This window comes from Amblyomma maculatum, chromosome 10 (genome assembly GCF_055883805.1).
Source record: "Amblyomma maculatum isolate TAMU_Amacu chromosome 10, ASM5588380v1, whole genome shotgun sequence".
In the NCBI taxonomy this organism is placed as follows: domain Eukaryota; kingdom Metazoa; phylum Arthropoda; class Arachnida; order Ixodida; family Ixodidae; genus Amblyomma; species Amblyomma maculatum.
The window spans coordinates 127,732,665-127,742,870 of NC_139353.1; the positions used below are offsets into that span (position 1 = coordinate 127,732,665).

General features: G+C 44.1%; 1 protein-coding gene across 3 annotated transcripts in view; it reads right to left on the bottom strand.

Annotated features, from left to right (window-relative positions):
• LOC146177434 (protein VAC14 homolog) overlaps positions 1–3,416 on the bottom strand; it is a 69,471-nt gene extending 66,055 nt beyond the window's left edge. For all 3 annotated transcript variants that reach the window (XM_084580458.1, XM_084580456.1, XM_084580457.1), the window contains exon 1: positions 3,258–3,416. In XM_084580458.1, coding sequence (XP_084436584.1) covers positions 3,258–3,367 — 110 coding nt within the window. In that variant the 5' untranslated portion in view covers positions 3,368–3,416. The remainder of the gene's footprint in view (positions 1–3,257) is intronic.
• Between the last annotated feature and the right edge of the window lie 6,790 nt (positions 3,417–10,206).

Genomic DNA, 10,206 nt, shown 5'->3' on the forward strand with positions numbered 1-10,206 from the left:
ATTCGGACCTTAAAGCCAAAGTACATTCAAAACTTCCAATTACTGATCTGAATAAGCATAATTGTATGTAAATTAGTTCTTAGATTGCTGAAAAATTCGAACTGGCGGTGTGTGGAGGCCCATATGTGATACCGTGTACGCGGAGCAGGAACTTCGTTCTGTAGTTCCGCACTAAACATTTTTTCAAGCTGCTCAAGAGTGTCTTGTCCCAGACGATAGACCGTTCCAAAAAATGTAACTCTAACGACCTCACTTATGGCAGCTTTGCCGTTGAGTGCCAGCATTGCCCGCCACCTTTCCCCACACTTGAGGTACGAAGGTACAAAATGCATGCCCGCTTTCATTGATGACGCATGCTACAACCGCGCAGTGTTTGCAATTGCCACGACATCCTTAGCAGGAACTGCACCTACCTGCAACCTCTGCGGCTGCGCACCACGAACGTGTTTGTCATGGTATAAAGCAAACCAGAGAGGAAATTATTATGCTGCTGTAATCAAACATCAAGAACAAAAAATAAAAAAGGCGATCAATTTCTTCTCAGTTTCTGCACTTTGAATGTTTGGGTATGAGGTGTGACAGTGATAGGAAAATGAAAAGCTGCGTTTTCATCAGTCAACATTTTCCATTCATTTAATGATTTCTTCATTCTTCATCACATATCCCAGAGGGCATCAGTGTAAAAATATTGTTACAAAAAAAAAAAAAAAGAAAATCTCACATGAAATTCAACATCATATGCGCGCTTGTTCAGTTAAGAGGGGCGTGCACTTCGTGTTGATGTCAACACCGTTCATGTTGTAAACATGACCATTCTCCATGTCATGTTTACAAAACATGACATGAAAAGACCATGGCGGTGTCTTTTCATCAGTATTGGTGTTTGGAAGTAGCTCTCAACACATTCGATGGCCTTAAAACCGCAGAAAATGAGCCGACATGCTCCCCGCCGCACAACGCCAATGCAACCCAACTGCGCTGTCCGCCTCAAATTACTAATGGCGCTGAACGCTGCACTCCACCACTCCACTAGCGCTATCTGGCCACTGCCGGTTGCCTACATTAAGCCTTGAAATTATACATCTTTTCACACTAACACAGTATGGGCATGAACAGAATCATATGCAGGCACATCATGGGTAGTGAAGGACACTGTTTCATACTAATTTTCTGAAATCTCTGAAGAAACTTCTGACTGGCCTAACGACAAAAGTGGAAGGCATCGACGAAAAGAATGAGCAAGGAAAAATATTTCGATGTTCACTGGCCTAAAGTTTATGTGGAACAAGCGTGCCATCATGGCTGTCACAGTAAGCATAAATAATAAATACACCATAAATTATAGGTCAAGTATAATTTTCTGGTATTTCTATCATTTGTGACTCAAGTGCTGCTGCCCATGCACAAACTGCAGAGAGATACAAACATCAATTTACAAGTGTAAATGCACAGCATTACATACTCACTAACTTGAAGTAAAAAATTTGTTGGTGCAAAATTCATTTACAATTATATTACCCCTCTGTGATGCAACATTACAAGGTTTGAAAATATCCATGCCCCAATCCTTCTGCTGCTTAAGCCTCGCCATCACGGCTCAGTGGTTTTAGTGCTCAACTACGTCTCCATGGGAATCAAGTTCAAACCTGGCTGGCAAGGATGCATGCAGGTATAATACACGGCACCAGTGTACTGTGCGTGTCAGTGCACATTACAATACCCCAGATTCACTACGACATCTCTCATAGCCAGAGTCACTTTGGGTGGTTAAACACCACAAGCCAAACCTTCTACCCTATAAGCCAAACAGCTAATGGTATGAAATGAAAGCAGCGTCAACAATGCATATTCTACCTGACATTGGACCCAATTCACCATAGCTTTTGTCATATAGAGATCACGAATGTTCTAGTTACAAAATGAGGATGTAGCTCATTCGAACAGTAAACTGACCATTGTTATGCACTGTCCCATGGGAAAGATCTGAATGCCAATGTAATTCGGTGTAATTACAATTAACATGAGCAGAGTAGGCTCCTGTAAGTCACCAGAATAACAACGTTAGCACAGGAGATGGCAGTGCAATTAGCCATGAGAATGTATGGAGGTATTCTCTCAGTATTTCTGCAAAATCATATTTTCTAATTGCTTTTAAGGATTACTCATCTGTAAGGCAACCCGATTACTTTAAAGGTATCATTTCAGGATTACTTCTCATAAGAGGCTCACAGACCACATTACCATAACTTTTTATTGTTGTGTTCTCTAGGAAATTAGTACTCTGCCACACGGTCACTTTCGATCCTCCTTGAACTCGATCTGCATTGAGGTTTGCAAGAAGGATTGAAGCGTCCCGTGCTAAACGGGCGTTTTCAATGAGCATTAAGAAATTTTCCTTATGTGCGCTTTAGAGCTCACTGATGACGAGGGTGTCGACGACCGCTTTCGAGTGTGCTTTAAATCTCAAGAGTGCTTGAGGAATAAGCTTGAAGTCAAGCAGGCTCGAGCTTGATTGCACTTGAAAGTTGCCGTGTGGCAACCTCGATCTGCATTGAGTTGAGTGCAGATCGAGTTTAATGAGGATCGAAACTGTCCGTGTGACAGGGGTATAAAAGGCATTCACATTGCCTGGCACTGCTCCGCACAGTTTCCTAGTGCATGTTCAGTAAAGTAGCCGAAAGTGCCCTCTTTTGAAATACAACACTCCTTTGATATTTGTTTTTGTAATAAAGTTTCGCGCACGCTGAGAGTGCATCGTTTTAAATGTTTCAAGCTAGCGACTTAACTGGTTTCCCAACGGCCGGTTCTGTAGTTTGCCTTTTTGCATTCACAACGGTGGCCGGCCAGTTAGATCGTGAGAACTTCAACAATATTTAAGCTGCGAAATGGTAAATCCATCTAACCCGAAATTACCCTGCTGCCCAACTCAGACTTGGTGTGGTTCAGATTCAATGCTCATACAACAAGCAGTCACGCTAGGGCAATATCCAGAGCCGAGAAGACCCGCAGTTCCAAGACCCGCAGGTCCGAGAGGACCCGAGAGGACCGACGAGCGCTGGAAACTCCGATCAAACCGTGACAGCTCTTTAAATCTACGGCAGAACTAGACATCACCCTTAATTTACCTTTCAGTGATTTCATGTTCACCGGCTCTAGCCATATAGTGATAGAATGCAAAGCGATCACGAACCACCGGCGCATAACACAGCTAGCTCGTTCTGTACCACTGCCCATATTCTGCTCCGGTCGCGACTCACTTCTCGATCTCCAGTGCCGCTGTCTTGCGTTTCTCGTAAAGTTTGTCGTTAAGGGCTCGCACACAGGCCGCGCTTAGCGGAGCAAAGTCTTTCTCTGTCAGATTTGCCATCGCGACAGTAAGAGACGCTCACGCGCCTTCTGCCGGAGCCATGACACCCACGGACCAATCCGAAAGTCGCTGAGTTGGATTAGCTTGAATTAAACCAATCAAACTCAAAATATAAACAAATGTTTGTTTAAAAACTAAAATTACCACAAATAGTGCACTGTGGAAATTATTTTAATTCGTTGCAACATATTTCAAAGTAAAGGATCGCCCAAAACTAATCCTTAAACTTACTTTCGGTTCTGCCGAGTTCTCACAAGTCAAAGTCAAGGTCAATGTACAACTGGTCGCGGAACTTGGAAGAAAACGCGTGCAGCTGCCTACTGCCAGCGGCATCAACTCGATGATGAGGGCTCCTGCGAACTGTGAGGCAAATTACTAGCGCACAGAAAATAAGATCTGCCAGAACTCCAAAGAATTAGAAAGTAAACATAATATTCGTGCTCAGGAATGAATGCAGTTTTTGTTTCTTGCGTAAGAAAAAACGTGTCACATTTTTAATAATTTTTTAACTTGTTTTAACGGCCTCTCTCGGCCACTTATTATCCGCTGCGTAGTTGCCCAACGCTCAGATATGGCTCAGACCAAAGCCTTTTTCATCCGTGGAATGGGTGCTTCATCGGCCCCGGTTCAACGTTCATCGTTGCGTGCTGCGTACAGAGTGGGTTATCTGTAACAAACAGTCAGTATTTCATTCTGCTGGTTGTGGTAGAGCTTTACAGCAAGGCGAAGACTGCTCGGTGAGAAACTGAGTGCCGCTGCATGTGCGCATTTCCGGACGATGGGACAATGCTGCGTCACAGCTCGGCGGCTCGGCTCGGCCTCCCAGGCACGTCGCAAAAGTGGTGGCTTGTTTTACGGATACACGTCTGCATGAGCGGCGTATCGCTGCTTGTTTTAATTGAGCGGTGAAGGTGATTTTATTGCCCCCAAGACACGTGTCGCATTGCTCAAAGCCTTCCGTTCCGCTCCCTTTGCTGCATGTTTTGCTTACTGCGTCGTATTACCGCACCAACGTTCGCTGAACGTGCTTTAGCTGTTATTACAGTGATGTTCCTATTGTCAATGGGATCTTTCTCATGAACATGTTAAATGCTTAAGTTGTAAATTTGTAACCCCACATTGACTCCTTTCAGTGGCAAATGAAGTGCGAGTAAAATATGGGCATCATGAACAGGGCGAGATTTATTGGAGCGAAGCTATATCATAGATATTTTCACTTTTCAGACGCATTAACTTCTAAATACTAGCAATCCCAATTTGAATTGCTTACCTAAGCTCTTACAGGTTGACGTTCTAGCGCTATCGTTAGTTATTCCGTTTGTTTTTGTTGTTCTTTGACGCTGATATGTACTCTGTTAGCAAGATCTTTTATCCTTTTATAATCTCACCGCGTCTCGTTTGGAGACCTACGCTCAGGTCATTTTGTTATCACGAGGATTTCATGAAAACCGTGACGAATGAGCGGTGGTCGCTTTTCTACACTTAAAGATTTCATTGTCGTGAAGCGTCTATGTAAGTAATCGTGAATTAATAAAGCCTGGATTTCCATGCAGCACAGCTTCACTCATTTATGCCCTTAGTGAAATGCCTCAAGCCATGTGATTCTATCCATGTGCTTGCCGAATTCACTTGAAGGCCCTTGTTCACAAACGTGCCCGAAGAAATAAGCCCCAGAATTCGTTTACATGACGCGCGACGAAAGCCTAGGCTAACGACGACGGAGGCAGAACGATGCAATGATAAGGTGGTTAAAGATGCCGTAACATTTCAGTTAACGTAAAACTTGACAGTAGAAATCCATGTCAAGTAAAGTTGGCTGAACAGTTACGGTGTCCATTTTTCTGCCATATCCGAGCATCGTTCTGCCTCCGTCGTTGTTGGCCTTGTTTTTCGTTCATAAGTGAAAAGACAATCAAATTCCTCGCCAAAAGTACGTCACTGTGACGTCACAAGCAACGTCACGTGTTTGTTGTGCCTCACAGTTCGCAGGGGGCGCCGAAACTAAAGCCACTAAAGCCTCGCTCAGAGTCGACACGCAGGCTTCTATGGAAGTTACGCTACCATTTGTTCTTCTACCATGTCAAAGGTACGACCAACGTTTATAGATATCTATATATAGATATAGTATATCTATAAACGTTGGGTACGACCGCGCACCTGAACTTGCAGAGAGCCGGCTCCGTGAACTGCGCATGCGCGCCCAGAACCAAAGTGGAAAGGAGGATGCGTTTATTCTCGCTACGGATGTGACGTCAATAACTTTTAGTATTTGCTTTTTTTTTGGGGGGGAATAAGCCTCAAACCCAGATGCCAATTACCCTAAGGCTCCTCCATTAATTAAAAATTAAACCTGTCACATACGTATACGAGGGAATACGTTCATAGTGGGCACTTGAGAGCGGACGCTTTATTGGCATCAAATGGTACAAAGCAAAAAAAAAAAACACTTATAATTGCGCGTCGTATTGGCAGATATGATGCAGTTCTTGGCGCGCACCGCAAGATAATGAAAAATGCGAAAACGGTGACGGGCACCAAATGCACATGCAATTAGTATATAAGGCCGAATTCAGATGCGGACACTAATGCGTGTTTATTCTTCGAGTATGTGAGTAATGAAATGTGAGTAATCGACTGGATAAATTCGCCAACTACTGCTTGCCGGACTATAATCGAGCTACTTGCCGCGGGTACTCTTTGCAGAACTAATCATGGCTATAATTGTTAACAAGGTCGATATTACACGTGGAATACTCCAAGGGAATTCAATTATTTTCCCTTTGAGAACTCTTGTCGTGGTTCGCTTACTTCGCAAAGAGCGAATTCGCCGCAAAAACACATGAGCTTTCAATATTTCAAGTGTGAGCTTCCTGGTGCTCTAATAGGTAACATTTTTGAACCTCGACATTTTAGATGAAGGTTGCAAAATCTCAAGTGCAAAGGCGTCCAAAAGGATCGTACACCCGAGCCAAATTTTTGGGTAAATTGTGACTATAGCTTGGAGCCTATGGCGCAGGTTTTGTTCGTGGCGAAAACCCGTGCCGACCTCACAACCTCTCTTTCGCTGAAGAATTATGTAGCGGAAGCGAATTAGGCGTACACTATAGCCTCTGCGTCCTCTATTTTCCATCGTTCTTTTTTTTTTTTTTCAAAGCTATTCTCTTTTTTTTTTTTTCATTTTATATGCACCAAAACAGGACTAGAGCGATCTTCTGGGGTAAATGACTTACATATTACCGGTTGCTAGAGCACGCAGAATAAAAACTACCTAGAATGAAAACAATTTCTGGAACAATTAGGTCATTGTGAAACTATAATTGCATTAAGATTAAATGTCTTAAGTATAGCGCGCATCTCTGGGTACTTAAAGCTACCAGTCACAGCAATGTTCCAATTTATGGAAAGAAAATAAAATGGTTTGTTCTTATATAAGTGTACAGTTTTACGAAGCTGTTGACTTAAATTTTGACGCTTATATCTACGCGTTCGATTGCAGCCTTTTTGTGTGCTTTCTTCTTGATTCCCAGGCCTCCATTCGGTTCTTAAGCTCGATTGTTTCCCTTTTTTTTTATTGCCTGTCATATTTCTCCATTTTTCTTCGTCTTTAGCTGCCTGCTTTCTTCTCCGTCGTGCGTTTGCTGCGCCGCACGACAATTCCAAACGTTTGTTCACATCCGCGGTCGCTCTTTTCACGGCGCTGCGTGCCTCCTTTCTCCCTCCCTTGTAGGCGACACGTCTCTTTTCTTTTTTTTCTGTGCATCCTTTACTTCCCACTTCTTCCACCTTACCTACTGTGTTTAGTTATTTAGTAGCCGTTTACCTAGTGTCGTTTGTTTTTCATGTTTCTACCTCCATGCGGGGTGGTCCATATTTAATTCATTCGAACTGAATGCCGACTTTTATTGTTGCTTCAGGTAACTTACTGTAGTCGGCATAGTCTGCGTGTGAAACAACGGAATATACTATTTTTGACTGTTTTGATAATGGGGTTACTGTGGCCAGCCTTAGTCAGCGCTCGAACGCACATGTTGCATGTTCGACTTCTTCATACATCCTGTCTCCACACTGCCCTCTTTTCAAAACGAGTGCATTTCTGGACGTCAATTAGGTGCTTCAGGAATGCTAAAGCAAGCTGTACGGCGAGTGAAGCGTGGTGTGCGAGTCTGAATTTGTACGCCCTCTCCAAGCTGTTTTCTTCGGAGCCCAGCTCCTGTACATGTTGCTTCCGCGAGGTGTTGCCGACGGCCAAAAGGGAAAATAAATTAGGTGATTGCTAACAGTACTGAGCCCCATTAACCGGCATATTTATAAAATCTTGTCGCGAACAGCTCGAGACGACGCACAAGCAAACAAGAACGTACAGTGCGCGCGGTATCCACCCTGCTGCACAGCGCAACGTTTACAAACGTTGGCACAGCGCGCATACACGGGCGCCCGGACGCGTATTGACAAACCATATCCCGTAGGAGCACTCGAGCAGACGACGCTCTGACGCGCAAGCACGTGACACAACGTCACTTCCGTGAGTAGCAGCGCCGTTGTTTCCCCCTAGCGCCTTGTGATGAGACTCCTCATGGTTTCAGTTTCGTTTCGCGCAGGGCTCGCATTTACGTTCTTTCCCCACTGGTGTTTGTCAAAGGTACGCATGTTTCGGTCTCGTTTTCGCGCAGGGCTCGTATTTCCGCACGGCTGTCAGCTGAAGTTCACGTAAAAATCACGCAAATTGCCGTCGGCTAAAAGTTCGGTCACGCGATCACGTTAATTTCGGTCCAGTGACCACTGTGCGGGCATTTTCCTCTGGTGTTCTGTAAACGTCGGTCGGTTACCGGTTACGTGTCACGTAAATTTCAGTCCAGTGGTCACTTGCGAGGCTGTTCTTGTTCTGGTAGGTTCTGGAATCGTCGCTCGGCTCGGCTACACCACGAAGTTTGCACTTCTCCCCATCCGCATAGCTCTGCGCAGTTCGTCCGGTGCTTCTGGGTTGTACGCCCGTGCACATGGCTCATCCGTTGCGCGCTGCGCTAGCCGGGGTGATTTTGTGCTTGGCGAACTTGTGTGTCAATTGCGGATAACTAGAGATGATGGAAGAGCTCCCAGAGCCGCTCGAGCTCGCAAAAGATGAGCTCGCGTCAAAAGGGCACGAATCGGTGTATCGCGCGAACCTGGCAAACGAGGCAGCCGTCAACGAATGGCTGGAAGCCTACAGCGTTGAAACCAACAAGTCTTGGAACGTGGAAAAGGTTCAAAAGGATGGAGAAAGGTACGTACATTGCCTATCAGCCCGTATTGCTCTAAGCAGTATATTTCAATCATTGTCAAATAATTTATACTCGGCTAGTGCTATATGTGGGTTGGATTTTAGTCAGTTTAATAAAAAGCGGAGCTACGCTTCTCGCTTATACTGGAGTCGAAAGTACACGAACGCAATATATTAGGCGATAGTTTCCACGCAGACCTATGCAGTTAGCTGGCAAGCTCGAGAGAAGAGACTTTTTGAAGGAAGTCATCACCTCGAAGCTAGAAATGATGACACAAAGTGCTAGTCACATGCCATCAATCTGAAAACTTTCCCTTGTAAACGTTCGTAAAATCAGTTTACAAAAAAAAAAAATCTTAGCCAAAGAACTTATACTCAGTGAACATCCAGTGAATATCTGCCGCAAATGTTAATAATATATCATTATAGTATACATTATAATGTCCACGTTGAAAAGAGTAGAAAGTGGACATGTACCGAATACCCACATATGCCCGCACATCTCTTGATGAGATATTAAATGATATTCTGTAGATATGTAGTCAACATCTTTTTAGGGGTTGTGAGCTGTGTAGTAAGAGTACAGCACTTTATAAGAGCAATCAGAGCAATTGCTGAAAAATGCCAAAGAACATAATTGTTTATCCAAGGTAAAAATTTCCTACTGGTTTCTTGCTAGGATCCTACTAGTTCCAGTAGTACTGGTTTATTAACACATTCCTCATAGCCACTGGAATCTGTAGTGGCTGGGTCTCCCTGCAGAAGGTCGGTTGGGTGCATTGGTTCTGGTGGGCCTGTTGACCTATGAAAATCTTGGTGCAGCAGCTGCCTAGGGCCGCACTATCAAAAAGAAGACAAGGGCAAAGGTTTCATAAGTATGAATCATACTTTATTATTTTCCATGTCTACAAAAGTTCTGCAATCTGCATGGACACTTTTGTCTTGCTGTCTGGTACTGCTGCAGGTGTTCCAGCTTCGATCAGATGTTGCAATGAAGTTAGCTGCACAGAAAGATTTTGTCAGAAAACCATGCTAGCAACACCACACTACTTTAACAGTCAAACCATTCCATATGTGACACACCACAAATTGTTAGTGCTGTGCTTCGCATGTCTATACAGCTGCTTACAGTGCAATCCATCGTGTTTCTGTCTAGTTTGAGCTTTTTCAGAATCAGTGCGTGGCAAGCCTGTGTATGCATTTGGACCAGAATATGAGAGTGAAAGTGTGTAGCTGCGCGGGGTATGTGTGCAATGACAACTGGTCCATGTGGAGAACATGCACTTCATGATGCGAGACGAGTGCAATCCACTGTGTGCGTGGTCTCCTCTGTAACTCAAACCAATTCACTGCACTACAACATTGTCATCAACCATTTGTATCATCATTCTCCTTTTATTTCCCTTTTCTCCCTTATCTAGTGTTGAGCAGCACGTTAGGGTCATATTGCTGCTGGCCGAACTCTCCACCTTTCTTTTCACTGAATTATTTTCATCGCTATCTTGCTTATTCACTGTGCTTTGGGCCTCCTTACAAACACAAATGTGGCTATTTGCAATTCAAAGTAGTTTCTTTGATGGCT